Here is a 16,478-nt window from a genome sequence, read left to right on the forward strand (position 1 = left end):
AATTAATTACTTTTGGAAATAAGTAATCAGTAAAGTAACGGGATTACTATTTTGGGGAAGTAATCAGTAATTAGTTACTGATTACTTTTTTCAAGTAACTTGACCAACACTGGTTTTAAGTAAAGGAAAAAACAATGAACTGTTAATTACATGTATCCACCTTCCCTGTACGATCTGGAAAGTCTAATACAGAGCAACTGCTTTTGAAGGAGCTGTAAACATGCCATATAAACACTGATTACATTCACAGTCCAGATTTGAATTTCCTAGGGAGTAAATTGGGATCTTTTATTTAGCAGCTTTGTAGGCGCTGCATTGCAATTCAAATGGATGCAAATAATTGTGGTGGAAATGGTCCAAACGTGGTAACTCCAAAACAATATTCAGTTTTCTGGTCTGCTGATTTCATCCTTTTATTTCCACTGGGATGTAAAACCTTCCCCGGTGGGTAGAGCCATAAACAATAAACATGCAAATAAGTTGATTTAATTCTTGTAAAGTGTATCTGTGGATTTTTGCATCTGCTCAATCTTCAGCATTCGTCTCTAATTAATGTGGCACTCCCCTTCGGTTAGGTCCATGTCGTTATGAATGTTCCTGTTAGTGTTAAAAGCTATCGTAACACCCAAAGGCTAATGCAAAAGCCGATCACACTTTCCAGTGTCGGGATGGTGAATGTAGGAGATTTTTCGGTGACTTGCTAAATTATGGGATGGCTAAAAGCAAGAAGAAGGGGTTAAATCGATTTTCTACAACAGAATTGTTACGCTGCATATGAAGGTGAGGTAGGAAATGAAGAAGCAGACGCATCCCTCCCAGGAGCGACTAATAATTCATTCAGCTGTCTTTAGCTGGGAGCCCTGCGTGGCTGTCAGAGATGATGCACTTTTGGGGCAGTCTCATTTTATGACACTGCTCTTTCCTCCTTCATCCATGCAGTTGTTGCGCATCAACAAACAGGCTGGCGGATGAGCATGTTGAGTCACAGAAGGACAGTTTGGGGCCGTGCGAGTGCACAGGTGGACATGATGATGGACAGTTCCCTGTCATCTTACCGAACCCCTCTGCTGTTGCCAGTAAATCTTTCTCTGCACACACTGTAAACAAACAAGCCTCGCGCTGCTTTTGCCGCAACTGTGCCTCCTAGCATCTCCTCATCCCAGCAGTGTTTTAATTATCGAGTCCCAACGTGCCCTTCTCTTGGATCGGCTATCTATAGCAGCTTTCAGTCGCTCCAGCATTTTGATGGAGAGCAGAGTGTCAAGGATGAGAGTAACAATCCACCCAGTCGCCCTTTTCAAATGATAAATGTCCTCGCCACCTGGAGTTGTTAAGAATCCTTTCAAGATGAAGTCATTGGAAATGCTCAGTCTGTGAGAAATTATTATAGCATGTGGTAATTTGATTAAGAAGTTTGTTGCTGTCTCTTTGCAGTCTTATTGTTGTAAAACTGCCTGAAAAGTTTCTATTTCAGTAAATTTAATACTTTCACTGTTACTTTTTTGTTCTCTTGGAACAGGGGTGTCAAACATAAGCCCCGGGGGCCACAATTGATCCACCAAAGACTCCAATTTGGCCGACTGGGCGGCCTTGGAAAATGTGAAGCATCGCATTAATTTTGGACTTTTAACTACCTTTTCATATATTTTACAGGTTTTCCAGCTAATAAAGACCACCCCCACAGTCATTTATGCTACGTCAAAGTAATTTAGTAACAGATAAATGATTAAATGTTCCTATCTACTAGAGAAATTTCTTTATTTACAATGGATTCACAGAAAAAAGACAAATTTGTGTTTTATAATTACAGAACAGTCTGGGGAATGAGCTATCAGCTTTTCTTCCGTAATTTTAGACATTTATTTCTTACAACTTTAGCCCAAAGAGCAGAGCTGACAGATTTCTTTTCATTTTGCTATGATAGAAAAACTATCATGTGGAAAAACTGATCAGTAAGGTGTTTTGTGTTATTTTTAACTCATTTTGGACTCTGTTTTATGCCTGATTTCTTGTTTGATTGAGGAGTATATGCAGCAGTTATGAAGGTAGTGCTTTTTGTTGTGTAGAAGAGGCAGAGTCATCTCGCAAAGACATGAAACAGGATTTTACATGAATTTAAGGCGCAAGACAATATTCAATAAACTGTAACCTCATTTGGGGAGATTTTTCTTCAATAAACTTCTCATTCGTTTGGAAAACGGAAACATGGCATGAATCGGCCATTGAAAAACATTTTCATCTGCTGCTTCACATCAGAAAATCACATCTGTATAGTGCACATTTATGCGCGCACACACGCACACAGATAAGCAGAGTTCTTAATAGGAAATGCCTTTTGTTTGCGAGAGATGATCCGTAAAGTTTTGCCCCCAGTGAAGTGTTGAGGGTTAAATGGACACTTACTTACATGCAGAGAGCAGTTAGAGTGTTCATTGTCTGTGGTGCGATCTCTGCTCAGTGCTTTGAAACACTGGTTTCTGATCTGAAAACCTTTTAAAACTCTCACAATAATCACAACACTCAGTCTGCATGGAAGACTTTTTTTTTTTTAAATAGTGCTTTCGGTTTATGAATGGGAGTCATTAAAAGTCTGTTTTTGACCCTCGGCTGAACAAAATGAAGGACGTTTCTCATTTGTGTAAAGTGCAAATAGGCTTGTTTACATTTGTGCATTTATCCTCGCATCTGTGTGTGTTTTTGGCTCTGTGCGCTGATGTGCTCCCAGGGTTTAAAAAGGCCATTTATAACAGTTTGAAGAGAAATCTCCATAGGTTTTCTGTCTAAAGAGCTGAACTCATAGGGCAGGCAGCGCTTTGATGCAGCAGGAGGTCAAATCAGATAGATGTGATCAGTAACCCATAAACATTAAAGAGCAGATTATCTTCTCTCCCTGGAGCGTTCAAATGTTGATTACTTAAATTTTATACAGATATTCTTGGTATAAATGTAGGTGAGGTGAGTAGACTGAAAAATCACAGTACAAACATAAACAGACTGTCTCTTTAATATTTAAAATTGTCTGAGGCACTGAGGGGAACCCATCAATTTTACATGCAGTAGTTTGACGTTGCCCCCTTGTGATATCTCATAAAAACTGCAATTCAGATTTTCAAGCCATCTTAATGTCCCCATTAAGTAGAAATTAAATTGCACCAAGAGTAGTAAGTGTTGTGTAGGGAAAAAAACATTTGTGCTCAGCTGATCCAGGAGCAAGAATCTGATTTAACAAGTCAGTTTGCTGTGACCAAAAGTTCAGCCTTTGTAAAACTCAGAAATAAAGGGAAGCAATAATTGTATCTCACATATGTAGGTTTAACAAGTTTGCAGTAGTAGGATCAACAGAGGGGCCAGATGGATCTCTTGGGTTTTCTGTCAGGTCTTTACTTGAATTTTTTTTTCTTGTTTCTTAAGGACATGAGTTTCAGATACTGTGTGTCTACTGTAAATAGATTTTTAGACCTCCCACTTCTTCTTTTGTCTTTAATTGTCCCAGGTTCCTGAAGTTTTTTAAGGACACGCTGCACACAATATCTCTTTGGCATCTTGTTGGTGAAAAATACTATACTTTACAAACTGTTTTATCTTTGTGTTGTGATGTGTTTTTGACAGACTGTTAGTAACAAAGTGTGAAAGATACAACTTAAATTTGTTTCTTTGCTAAATTGTCTCTTATGTTTACACAATATACTATTTAATATCATGAGCTATTTTTTTTTATTGCTGAATGATTCATGGCTCAGTGTTAAGTTGCTTAACAAACAAAATATTCCTTTGAAGGTGGTCAGGTACAAAGACTGCACTGAAAAAAGAGCCAAAGATTTCTGATGAACTCAAAGCCACTTAGCAGCAAATTATAAAGAAATGCTCAAGACTTTTGCACAGTATTGCATAGATGATGGATAGGTAACTGTAGTGTGCACCAAAATCTTCTATAAACTCAAATCTTCCATAATACACACATTTTAACTATAATGACAGATATTAGATGTTTACATTTTTAGATATGTAATTACCCTTGCAACTCTGAGAGAGTAGTGGACCAAAACAATGGATTTCATATAACCTGTATTTCAACCTACACCCATCTGAATGCTGTTTGCTTGTCACTGTGTGTCTGTGATAGCGACAAAAAAAACTTTCAGCAGTTCTTTTATGTCGGTAGAGCTGCAGGGGAACATGTCTTTGCCGAGCTAGAAAGCACCAACAGCTCTCACACAGTTACAGGCACTTTCCTGGCATTTTAGGCTTGGTGATAGGCAGTTTGCTAGGAGACATTTTTCAAACTGGACTTGGATGGTTTGAGCTGTGCAAAAAAGCCACTTAAAGCAAATATGTCACTTTACTGTGGCTGGTTTTGGTAAGTGACTGCGACAGATGAGAAATGGCTGTACAATATTTCAATAGAAAGGTGAACTTTTTTTTATTTAAGAGCAATCAAAGGTACAGCCAGAGAGATTTTCTGTAGAGAATAAAACCTGTTCTTTTAACCTGGCTCTTAAATAAAATAGCCAGCAACATCTTACTTAGAACGCAGTCTTTTAGTTTATACCAGACAATTTAATTCAGTCTCAGGCATTTATTACTTTCTAATTTCAGCCCACGTGTTGAGTAAATACTCACATTGATTTCCTATATATCATGTTAATTAGCATAATTTCCTGCCTCGCCATCACTGCCAGTGTTTAATGTATCGTGCTGATTATCGCAACACGTCAAGAAGCCCAAGGAAATAGTGTTTACAGTTCTTAATCAGGATTAAGGTTCTGATGTTTAATTAAAGATGCAAGTTAAAAATAAATTCCTCTGTTTATAAATGGAACACTCAGAACTTTAAAGACCTGAAATGACGCAGGTTTGATGAATAAGTGACAAAAGCGGTTTTTAAATAGTGGTAAATTATATTTATAGCTGTGGTAGAATTTAAGACTTTCTATTTTTTATCATTATTACTATTTCTATTTTACTTCAGTCTGCACCCATGGGTTCACTGCAGTAAGGCCCGTGCTCAAAGAAATCATCTGAAAAGAAAAAGTTGGGACTTTTTCTTCTCTTTATTCTTCAAATACAGTGTCGTTGTCTCTCACACACATTCATTCAGTCTTCCCTTTCTCTTTATCCCGCTCTCAAATTTGGTTAAAAAAAAAGAAGAAGAAAAAACGAGTATACCACTTCTTCTTCTCCTCTCATCCATAAAATTCAGCCCTTTCTATCCTTCTGCTCTGCATTTCCTCTCACATTTTCAGGTAAAACTGTAGTTGAAGTATGGAAATATGAGCCATTCTGCTTCAGACCCCAACACAGATAAGGATCTGTGGTTCCCATGGAAACGAGGCTGCAGAGTTGGTGAATTGGCACCCGCCGGTGCTGGTCAACACTTGATATACTGATATGGAAGCTCATCAGGATTTTTCACAGCATTGTGTGCTCCTGCATAATTTGCTTGCATATGCATGCATGCTCATGATGTAACCCTCATTTGTAGCAGAATTTGTTTTGCTTTAACCGGGTATGCCTCCATATACCTACACTCAGGCGAGAAGCACTGAAGCTAATCTGCTTTTCTGATGCATCGCTATTTTAGCGTTACTGAACATTTTATTTCTGCTCACTCACATGCATTCACAGTCACGTTAGGTATTTGTCTTTAAATTAAGTTCCAATCATATTCAGACCAGGGCTTTAAGAAAATCTCAGAAAAATCCTATGCAGTCATTCTTTTTTAAACATGTAGAAATATTTGAGATGGCCCACCTGCCTGCTTAAAGCCACCTTTGTTTCTGTAAGACAGCCAATATGTTTTTCAGTCTAAAATACTCATGCGTGTACATGATAACCCTTCAATTTTCTACACCACCAACACATCCTACTCAGTCTTTTGTATTCCGTTAACTGAAGCTTGCTGCAGGTACTAATTCCAGGATACTGACACAAGGGCATGATGGTCGGTGTAAAACCTTTAAATAGTCTTAGGCTGAGGATGATTTTTCCAAGCAGGCCTATATGCCTGCTATACACAGCTAATGTAATAAAAGTTATTTTGAGCCATTTAAAAACAAAAAAATCAAACAGCATAGATGAAACATTTAAACCTCTCCCCATCCCTTCTTATATCCCCCCTTTAAGTTTGTAGCTCAGCCCAACTGTCAGCAGCTTTTGGCATCACGCTGGTATGATGAGTTCCCTGGCTGGAGGCGGCGTCACTGGGCGGGAAAGTTTGTCACCTGTGTCTTCATAGGTCTCCTCTTCCCTGTGTTTGCTCTCTGCTACCTCATCGCTCCCAAGAGTCGCTATGGCCTCTTCATCCGCAAGCCCTTCATCAAGTTCATCTGCCACACGGCGTCCTACCTGACCTTTCTGTTCCTGCTGCTCCTCGCCTCCCAGCACATTGTTATCACGGAGCAGAACAGGCAGGACAGGCAGGGCCCTCCACCCACCGCTGTGGAGTGGATGATCCTGCCCTGGGTACTGGGTGAGTACAGTGGTTTTGTACTCTGCATTAGGATGATTATACTGTTTGATAGTGTACTGATGGTGAATGTACTGGTGAATTGCTGAAGGTAAAAAAGTAGAGAGCTTATTTGTGGTCAGTTAATGTCACTAAATCTTTAAATATTGGGTTTAAATTACTCTTGCTATGACAACCATACACCTCAGCTGATGTTTCTATGGAAAAGTCAAATCCAAACTTTCCAAACTTCCAAACTTTACAATTGTTAATGGGAACAAGTGATTTTTCTTTCGTTGCTGATCGACTCCAAATACTACACAAAGTAGAACTGGATCAAAGTGCTGAATGAACATTAAGCCTATAAAAATGTTATTTTTTCATCCTGCCTCGGGCATCGCAGCAGATTTTGAGCTCAGTGACTAAGTGCTTCTTGTTGACATGCTTTTCTGCCCTCCACAGTTTTTACTATTTACTTTTTAGCCATGCTACCAACATGACTTTAGGCATTGACTTTAGTCCTTCCATCACCTTTGGTCCAAAATAATCTCTTCAACAACAGCCAACAAATCCAATGGGGGTTGTATTGGAAAGGGTGTCCAGCACAAAAAAATCTGCCAAGTCAAACATGCAGAGATGCCCACTGTGGCGACCGCTTCTGAATAAGGAAGTAGCTGAAAGTAGCTTTTTGATCAACTGTTTGTAGTTCAGGCATAATGTATTATTCTTCCTGATTGTTTTTTTTTCTTTTCCTGCACTGCCATGAGGTTAACTTACTTTTCTTTAGTTTTGAGTTAAATACCATGTGTCCATTGAAAGGGAGATTTTTAATCTCAGTGGGACTTCCATCCTCTATTTATCCAGATAAAATAATGACAGTTGCATCCATTGAAATATCATGAGACTGAGGGTGTCCGTCAAGTAGAATTGTGAAAATGCTTTTTTGATTTTTTAAGCTGTTCAGTACTTTGGTTTATAATCAAATACAAAATTGAATGGCATTTACCGCAGCCTTAGCTCTCTTTCATCATGTGTTCGAGCCAGCCTGTAAATGTCAACATGGGAACATTGTAAACTGTGATAATGAAATTTGGTAGACATGTTTGTTTGCTAATGTACAGTAGCTCACATCTCCTCAAAGGGCATGTCAATAAAATAGCCAGCCTGAGTCAGGGGTGCTACAGTAGCTGCAGATTGAAGAGAACATAAGGAGTATTTTTATCTTTACAGTCCTCAATTTTTTAAAATAATATGCAATCATATAAAATGCTAATACTGGACACATGCTCTGTTTTTCTATAATCTAATTTCTAGGATTCATCTGGGCAGAGATCAAGCAAATGTGGGATGGTGGTTTTCAAGACTATGTTCATGACTGGTGGAACCTGATGGACTTTGTCATGAACTCTCTGTACTTGGCCACTATCTCCCTGAAGATTGTAGCCTATACTAAGGTAACCACTAGTGTTGACAATAGACTAAACAGGCTGTGACCTTTCTTTATGCTCAAGTTATCTTTTCTTTTTCTTTTTTTGCTCATCCAGTACAGCGGAAGTAAACCCAGAAACCAGTGGGAAATGTGGCACCCGACACTAGTTGCTGAAGCAGTGTTTGCCATTGCAAACATTTTCAGTTCCCTGCGCCTCATTTCACTGTTCACGGCCAACTCTCACCTGGGGCCACTGCAGATTTCTCTGGGGCGAATGTTGCTCGACATCCTGAAGTTCCTCTTCATCTACTGCCTGGTAAATGTTTGCGCACGAGCAGAACAAAGACAAGAAGTGGAACAGTAAATTATATGTGACAGAAGTAGTGAATGAAGTTACATAATTTCGCCCACACGCTGCATTTCTTTTCAGGTTCTGCTCGCCTTCGCTAATGGCCTGAACCAGCTGTACTTTTACTATGACACTAAGGCTTCAGATGAGAAAGGAAAGTGTAAGGGCATCCGATGTGTGCATCAGAATAACGCTTTCTCCACGTGAGTTTGCATGAATCCTGTCTTGCTTGCTCGAGTAGTGTGAATGTGTGATCTTGTGTGTGAGAGAGAGTGTCAAAGAATCAGAGAGCTGTGCGTTCGTGTATATCGCTGTTACTTGTTACAAAATGTGGGAACTCAGTCAAATTTTCAGTTGCTAAGAAAAGCTGGTGTATTAGCAGAATCTCATTAACACTAAGTGAAGGGTTCCTTCAGTCTTTTTTAAACCATCCTGCAACTGAATACATTTTCAACTAGCAAGGACACATTTTATTTACTGCATGTATCTGTACTGTTTAGCAAATTTGGCTTACATCGCATACGTTGTCTTGCAGATTATTTGAGACCCTGCAGTCTCTTTTCTGGTCTATCTTTGGTTTGATCAGCCTGTATGTGACCAATGTGGATGCTGACCACCAGTTCACTGAATTTGTCGGTGCCAACATGTTCGGGGCCTACAACATCATTTCATTGGTGGTCCTCCTCAACATGCTCATAGCTATGATGAACAACTCCTACCAGCACATTGCTGTGAGCACTAATCAAAAACACTGCAAACAGTCATGTAAGTGTAACAGTTCAACCAAAACATTCATTCTTATCAAATATACCTCAATCTGATTTCAGGACCATGCAGACATTGAGTGGAAATTTGCAAGGACAAAACTGTGGATGAGTTATTTTGAAGAAGGGGGTACTCTGCCAGCTCCTTTCAACATCATCCCCAGCCCCAAATCATTCTGGTACCTCATGTGCTGGATCAAGAAGCAGGTGTGGAGGACAAGCTCCAAGCGCCCTGACACCATTGGTACCCTTGGGGTAAGGCTGGTGTCAAATGTGTTTGTATGGTTTTCACATACAGAGAGAGAAAAGGGGGGTTGGTTGGTTGGTTGGTTTAAAAAATGAACATAAGGAATAATAAGCTGAAAGATTTTATTGCTGTTATCTTTTTAACTTATAACTGAGAAATTCAGTTATACTAATTCATATTTTGTAAATAAGTTGTGGTTGGAGGTTTATGACTTTACAAAGGCCATTCAAGGTTTTATCAACTCCAAAACCAGTTGATGTGTGTTTGGATCATTGTCTGGTTGGAAAACCCAATTGTACAAGTTTCAACATTCTAGTTGCTGATTTTACGTGTAATTGTAAAATTTGGAGGTTCTCCACCTTCATTGTTCCACCCACTTTGTACAATTACCAGTACCACGAGTAGCAAAACAGCCCCAGAGCATGATGCTGTCACCACGCTTTTTGCCTGGTACAGTGTTCTTAGGTTTGAAAGCCTTACCTTCACTCCTCCAGACATACTTGTACCTCTTGTGACAAGCTCAATGTTTGTTGCACCTGACCATAAAACTTTCTGGCAAAGGTGAAAGTCTTAGTTTTGGAGCAGGGACATCTTTCTTGGACCCTCTCGGTCCATGGATGTAAAATATGCTTTACTGTGGAGAGTAACTTGTACTTATACAAACAAAGTTGTTTGAACTCATAATGTTGAAGTCTGGAGTTGTATAGGAATGGCTTCCAGAGTGCTTCCTGATATGACCAGGCATAATAGCGGTGATTGAGAGCTGAATTTCCATGACTTGAGCTGAATTTTATTTAAAAAATAATCAGGCAACTTTACTTATAAGAGAGAGTCAAGATTTGCTGCTCTGCTTTGTCTTGTATGACACTAAATGAAATAACCCAGTGAAATAAGTGTTAGTTTCTGTAGAAAGTAGAATTTTCACTTTATTGCAGCCTAATTTTAGAGGGAAACTTTTTCGTGTTTGATGGCGCAGCACTCAGGAGACACACATATCGAGCCTCACAGATAGCAGAGTTTACAGAAAAGTGTGATACTGTGAAGAAAAACAAAATATGTTTTAGGTTTGTTTTTTTTTTTAACTCATCTCCCACTCTTTCTCTAACCAACCTCTGGCATCTGATGTCTGTGTAGAGGCGAGCTGCAGAGAACCTGAGGATAAACCATCAGTACCAGGTAAGTGCAGTCTCTTTGAAAGCAAGCTGAAAATAATTACAGTCTCTCACCACTGTCTGTGTAAGTGTGTGCGGCAGACACAAATTGGCCTTTTTAGGTTTCCAGCACTCAGTTTTCATCTGTTCATTTTCTTAATTACTTTTACAAAAGGGGGGAGGGGAGGTGGGGGTCAAAGGGTGAGAGGTGGATACACACAGGGCAGGTTCAACGCAGGGCTGACACCCTGAAGCGGACGTTCCATAAAAAGCTTTTATGATGTTTCACAAAATCAGCCAAACAACTGAACTCAGTAGGATTTAAATCACTTCTCATTGTAGAGGAGCACATTTGTCTGTTTCCTGTCTCATTCATTTGAAGTTTGTATTGAATAAAGTTTCAGATCTTTTGTGTTCAAGATTTTTTTTTTTAATTATTGTAGGAGGTACTGAGGAACCTGGTGAAACGTTATGTGGCTGCCATGATTCGAGATGCCAAGACAGAGGAAGGCTTGACTGAAGACAACTTCAAGGTAGTCTTCTTGAATGAATATGACATTCATGTTATTCATTCATTCATTATACATTCATGTTATGTTATTTATCATCATGTTTGTATATTTTTCTTTTGCATTTTGGTTATATTTAATCTTTTTTTCCATTATTGTAATGCGTTGACTGTTAATGCAAATCCTTTAAGGACATGCCTGGAAGTCATCAGACAAACTAATAACAGTCATCTTCTGACAAGATAATGATGATAAGACAATATATATGTGGATGTATGAGGAGATGGTTTAAGTGCTCACTAATCCAGATTTTCATCATAGTTCAAAGGTATTTGAAGGGCATTGTGACTGTTTTTCTTAGTTTAACAGACATAACCATGATCATACAAAGATAAATAATGCATCAATTATTAGTCTAGACTACAGGCATTTAGAGACATAGTGTTGCTTTGTCTCATAACTGTTTTTGAGTCAAAGCTAGCTAGCTAACTAGTTACAAAGCTAGCTAGATAGCTTTTTTAGCTAAATCAATACAGCTCAGTTTTTGCTGATACCAACAGCTAGTAGTTATAAATTTCACAGTCAAGCTGCTCTTTGTTTTTTAGGAGCTGAAACAAGATATCTCCAGTTTCCGTTATGAGGTGATGGGAATGATGAAGACAGGAAAGTCAGCTTTAAATGTGGCAAAGGCCAGTGGCAGCTCAGTGGAATCCAGCCTTGCGTACCCTAATTCCTCACTCAAGGTCTCTGCTTGCCCACAGAGCACCCAGATGAAAAGCAAATTTAATCGATTCAAAATCGCTACATCCATCCTCAAGCTGGGCAGTTCAACAGCTGCACCCAGGCCACCTGAAGCCTCCAATGGTCTACCTAATGGATTCATGTCCCTGGTCTCTGATGAGAGCTCTGGTGAAATGTCAAGCCAGAGGAGAAGCAACTCCAAAGATGTATCTGACTTTGGTTTGTTTCAGAAACACCAAAGGGGCAACAAAGAAGCCTCATCAAGCGCAGCAGAAAGCTCGAGGGAGATGTACTCTTTGTCAGAAGAAGCAGGGGAGTGTGGGGACTCAGACTTAGAGGAACATATCGCTGGAGAAAAGAGTGAGAGGAAACTCCTGGAAACAAAAAAGAAGGAAGAAGTCGAGGAAATTAAGGAGGAGTCGAACAGCAAAAAATGCTTGGACCAGTGTGAAGAAAGAGAAACCGAGGAAAGAGACAAGGATTTAACCTGTACTGACTCAGTAGCTGATGAATGTATGTCTGGCTCATACAAAGACGATGCCTAAGATGTGATGCGATGTGATCAGAACTACAGGCCCAGTAATGCTGGATTGAAGACAGAGAGACTGACAATCAACGTGAGCCTCGAGTGAGAATTGTGAACATGAGTCGAACTTTTCCAGTTATTACTAAACTTATGATCAGCTTTGAACTTTGGAGACTCAGGGAGGCCTTTGGTTTAACTGTTTTAAACGCTGTTATATTAGCAGTGGAAATGCAGCAACATTGTTCGAAGCTCCGTGTAAGCATTATGAGGAATCACATTTAAGGATTACTATATTTCGTTTTAAGACCCCAGAGGTGATTGGACAATAATGATTTCCTGAAAGAAAAAAGCTTTTTCTCCCAGCTGATATGTGCATTTCAGTTCAAATTGTCCTGTTGGTTACCATATAACCGTCTCTCTCTACCTCTTTTTTTTCCCCTCTACCCATGAACATTTAACTCTCCCCATCAGTATCTTATTAGAGCAATAGATGTGTTCTGTTTTAGACGTGACTTTCTGCCTTACTCTGTCTGTTTCTGCACTTTACACACTTTAAAATGGCATACAGTTTTTTCAAAGATCGCTCAAACTCTGATCATTGCAACAGCAATTCTGTCAAAGTTTTCTATGCAAGAACTGTGGATCATGATTCTCATCACACTGATTAGGCCGACTGTAAATTCAGCGCTGACAGTTCATCCCAAGTATTTTCTGTAAAGTAGGGCGTGGCCAAACTATCTGAGATAGACATTATGAACACAGCCGATAAATTATTTAAAGCAACGTATTATTCAAGTTTTGTCACTCAAGAATAAACTCATTATTTTGAACAGATCTGCTGTTTTTAACTGTTAGTTTAAGATGTCATGTTAGTTCGAATGAATGGCATTATAGAAACTGAAACATAAATCAAGAATAAATATAGAAATACACTCTTAATTTCCTGTCTCCTCTTTTGTTCATTGCAAATCCCAGACAGGCATAAACACAGTAACTGATACTGTCAAAAGTTAACTGTATATCTTCATAGTAGATTATGAGGTTATGCTGAAACAAATGCATATGTATAAAAATAATGAAATGGTTAATAGTTGTTATGCAAACTGATATTTTTTTTAATTGGGTCACACAATACCTTTCTATTTAAAGGAGTCAGACAAGCATCACCAAATGGTCTATTTTACTCTTGAGGCGTGTCTTTAGGCTTTGTTACTTTGTTACTAGCAGCCTGGCTTTTTTTTTTTTTTTAATTAATTTTTTTTAAACACATAATTTTTGTCATTTTTTGTGGATTTTCTGTATTTTTGACAAATGGCAAAGATAATATAGTTTGGCAGCCACGAAGTAGTATTTTTGTGACTTTCAAAGAGCTAGTAGCCAAAAAATGGGCATATCATGTATCTCCTTACTATCTACATTCAGATGAACACTATCTGAAAATCAGTTCCTTAAATGGATGTGGGCCTTCAGCTCACCATATACTGTTTGCAGAGTAGAGGTGGGTTTCAAGTAGTGCTTTGTCATACCATCAGTGATAATACTAGTATAAATTCATATAAAACTATTGTGATATCACTGGTATTAGCAATACCATGCCTTTTCTCTGTAAGGGTGAGCACATTGATCCAAATATCATTAGTATCAATACCAATGCTGGTATTTGTATCGGATCAGTACTAGCATGATAGGATTGATATGTTGTTTCTATCCTCTAAGTTCAGTATCTAATCCACTCTGTTAAATTGATTGTGTGTTTTTTTGTAAATGAAAAAATATACTTCAAACGTATACTACTTTTTGTGTTGGCTGTCACGTCTGTGTTATAGGCTATAGCACATTTGAACTACAGAAGAAGCACCTTAAGAGAATAATAATGGATTGGATTTATATAGCGCTTTTCAAGACATCCATAGCGCTTTACAATGCCACTATTCATTCACTCTCACATTCACACACTGGTGGAGGCAAGCTACAGTTGTAGCCACAGCTGCACTGGGGCAGACTGACAGAAGCGAGGCTGCCATATTACACCATCGGCCCCTCTGCCAGTAGGGTAAAGTGTCTTGCCCAAGGACACAACAACCAGGACAGAGAGCCCGGGGATCAAACCGGCGACCTTCCGGTTACAGATGCGCTTCCCAACCCCCTGAGCCACGGTCACCCCGTAGGGGCGCATTAGAGACACACATTTACATTACAGGTCTTCAAAAAAAAACAACAACCTAGTTTCAAAATACATGAAAAGCTCTAAAGAGGGCGATTTGCTGTGTAAACTCATTATTTTGGAAAACAAAAATCACAGTGATTTAATGGCCATTAAAATGTCTTCAGAAATTCCAAATTTGTGATGATTCATCTCAGAAGAACAAAGAAGTTGAAAGTATTGATATCAGTGCTACTGGGCCTCTTTTTATTTGGTTGTGATATCAATATCAAATTTGAAGTGGTTCCCTGGCACACACAAAAACAAGACAACTTTAGGTATTGTTAAACTAAAGTGCTAAACTGTTAAGTTATAGTCTTACTTAAAGTTTCCAAGTGAAACACTACCTAAGATGTTTTTGTGCTTATTTCCGCTGAAATAATTTTCAAAGCTGGTAGCACCTCGGCAGTACATTGCCAGCTAAGCCTGTAGTAGTAGTAATAGTAGTTATTCTTAATGTGATTAAGTTTATGAAGTTTATCACCCCGTCAACAGCGTGAACAGACCAAACACTACTGCTGTATTGTCATGTACTGGTGGTTAAAACACGTGACTTCCTGGAACAGATGTCACATAAGGTGAGCTAAAGTACTGTACAGAACTCCTTTCATGTTTTTCTCTTTTTGCCTCAGCAACAGTTGTCGTGAAATGTCATTTCCATTAGTTCACAATCAGTTTCCCAAAACCACACACTGCAAGGGCTAATTTGGCAACATTTTTGCTCCACTTTAACATCTCTTCTGCTCCTAAGAACATCATGAGTGTGAACATGTATTACAGTGATTATACACTTGTACAAAAAGTGGAGAAATGGGGTTTAAGCACTGTAATTAATAGAAAACCTGTGCTCTACACAATGTAACAGTAACTATAGTATGCACTGTCTGCATCATAAAAACACAGTTCAAAACTTTTACAATTTCTGTAAAACTATGAAATTATTTAAAATTTCATCAGCTGCCGCATATGTTTCCCCACAGACTGGATATTTTTTGTTTTCTCTGAACTTTCTGTTGCTTTCCTATTTGTGCTGCTTGGCCTCTAATTTCTAATTTCAGTGAACAAGTGACCGAGCAAGTGAAAAGGAAATGAAATATTCAGCAGCTGATGAAATTTTGCTCCATGTGGGATCAAAAGGCTGTACTGAAATGCTCCTGGGCTTATGATAGATCTTCCAACTTGATTGAACCAAGCTGTCACAGACACAGAAACACATGAATAGATATCTCCTATCATTGCATATTTAAATGACTCACAATTGTGTTTTAACTGCTGAAGTCTTATACAGTAGCATACTCGTGGTTAAGAGCACTGATGTGACTTTTAAATATGACCTAAATAACCTGAAAAGTCTTTTACATTTAAAATTGAGTGTGATTTGTTTTCTCAAGGAAATAATTGATAAAGAATTAATAAATAGTAACATTTTGACCATTTTATTTAATTATAAGAAAAAACTATATATATAATAGGAGCAATTTACCTAACCCACAAAAAAAAAAAACATATGTTCAAGGATCTAGCAACCTAAGGACCAAACTGCAAAGCTTGCCAGTGGTTATAAATGTTCGCACACTCAGGGTTCTGTTAGATTTATTAGAGTAAAGGCTGTGCTGGCTCCTTGGAAATTGTGGCCCGCTCTTCAACACTCAAAGTCTAACATTTACTACCTAGTCAAAACTTACTAATAAAAATGTATGACGTTGTGAAAGGTTTTATGTAAGTCCCTGTCCTTACATATGACTGTACTGACAAATAATTCCCAGTAGGGGGAGACGTCATACATAGCACAAATTTCCTGCTGTGATTCCTGAAGAAGGTAGAGTGACAAATCCAAGCACTATACTTACTGTATAAAGAACTGCTATAGATACACATGAGCTTCATTTATCGATTTTAGAGGATAACCTGTTAATATTAAAATACAATTACAATTACAGCAAAATTTCAAAAACAGCGGACTCAAAGACAGAAAGATGTTTCCAAAGTCAGGAGACTCTTGGAGACTGTTCATCTGTCATTCATGGAAAGACAGAGGTTGTGTGAGTTCATAAGAGCGAGTACATATTTGCAGTTTCAGAGCAAAGCTGTCTTAACCTTTGTTTTTAAAACAT

The 16,478-nt window shown here is 38.6% G+C and overlaps 1 protein-coding gene across 3 annotated transcripts in view; it reads left to right on the forward strand.

The window, feature by feature from the left end:
* trpc4a (transient receptor potential cation channel, subfamily C, member 4a) overlaps window positions 1-13,124 on the forward strand; it is a 34,695-nt gene extending 21,571 nt beyond the window's left edge. The window contains exons 8-16 of one of the 3 annotated variants that reach the window (XM_026181908.1): window positions 6,124-6,469; window positions 7,760-7,899; window positions 7,990-8,190; window positions 8,305-8,426; window positions 8,759-8,954; window positions 9,051-9,242; window positions 10,369-10,410; window positions 10,829-10,918; window positions 11,500-13,124. In XM_026181908.1, the coding sequence (XP_026037693.1) occupies window positions 6,124-6,469; window positions 7,760-7,899; window positions 7,990-8,190; window positions 8,305-8,426; window positions 8,759-8,954; window positions 9,051-9,242; window positions 10,369-10,410; window positions 10,829-10,918; window positions 11,500-12,180 (2,010 nt within the window). In that variant the 3' untranslated portion in view covers window positions 12,181-13,124. The remainder of the gene's footprint in view (window positions 1-6,123; window positions 6,470-7,759; window positions 7,900-7,989; window positions 8,191-8,304; window positions 8,427-8,758; window positions 8,955-9,050; window positions 9,243-10,368; window positions 10,411-10,828; window positions 10,919-11,499) is intronic. The other 2 variants (XM_026181909.1, XM_026181907.1) reach the window with 2 other exon arrangements.
* The last annotated feature ends 3,354 nt before the right edge of the window (window positions 13,125-16,478 follow it).

Source organism: Astatotilapia calliptera, chromosome 10 (genome assembly GCF_900246225.1).
Source record: "Astatotilapia calliptera chromosome 10, fAstCal1.2, whole genome shotgun sequence".
Lineage (NCBI taxonomy): Eukaryota > Metazoa > Chordata > Actinopteri > Cichliformes > Cichlidae > Astatotilapia > Astatotilapia calliptera.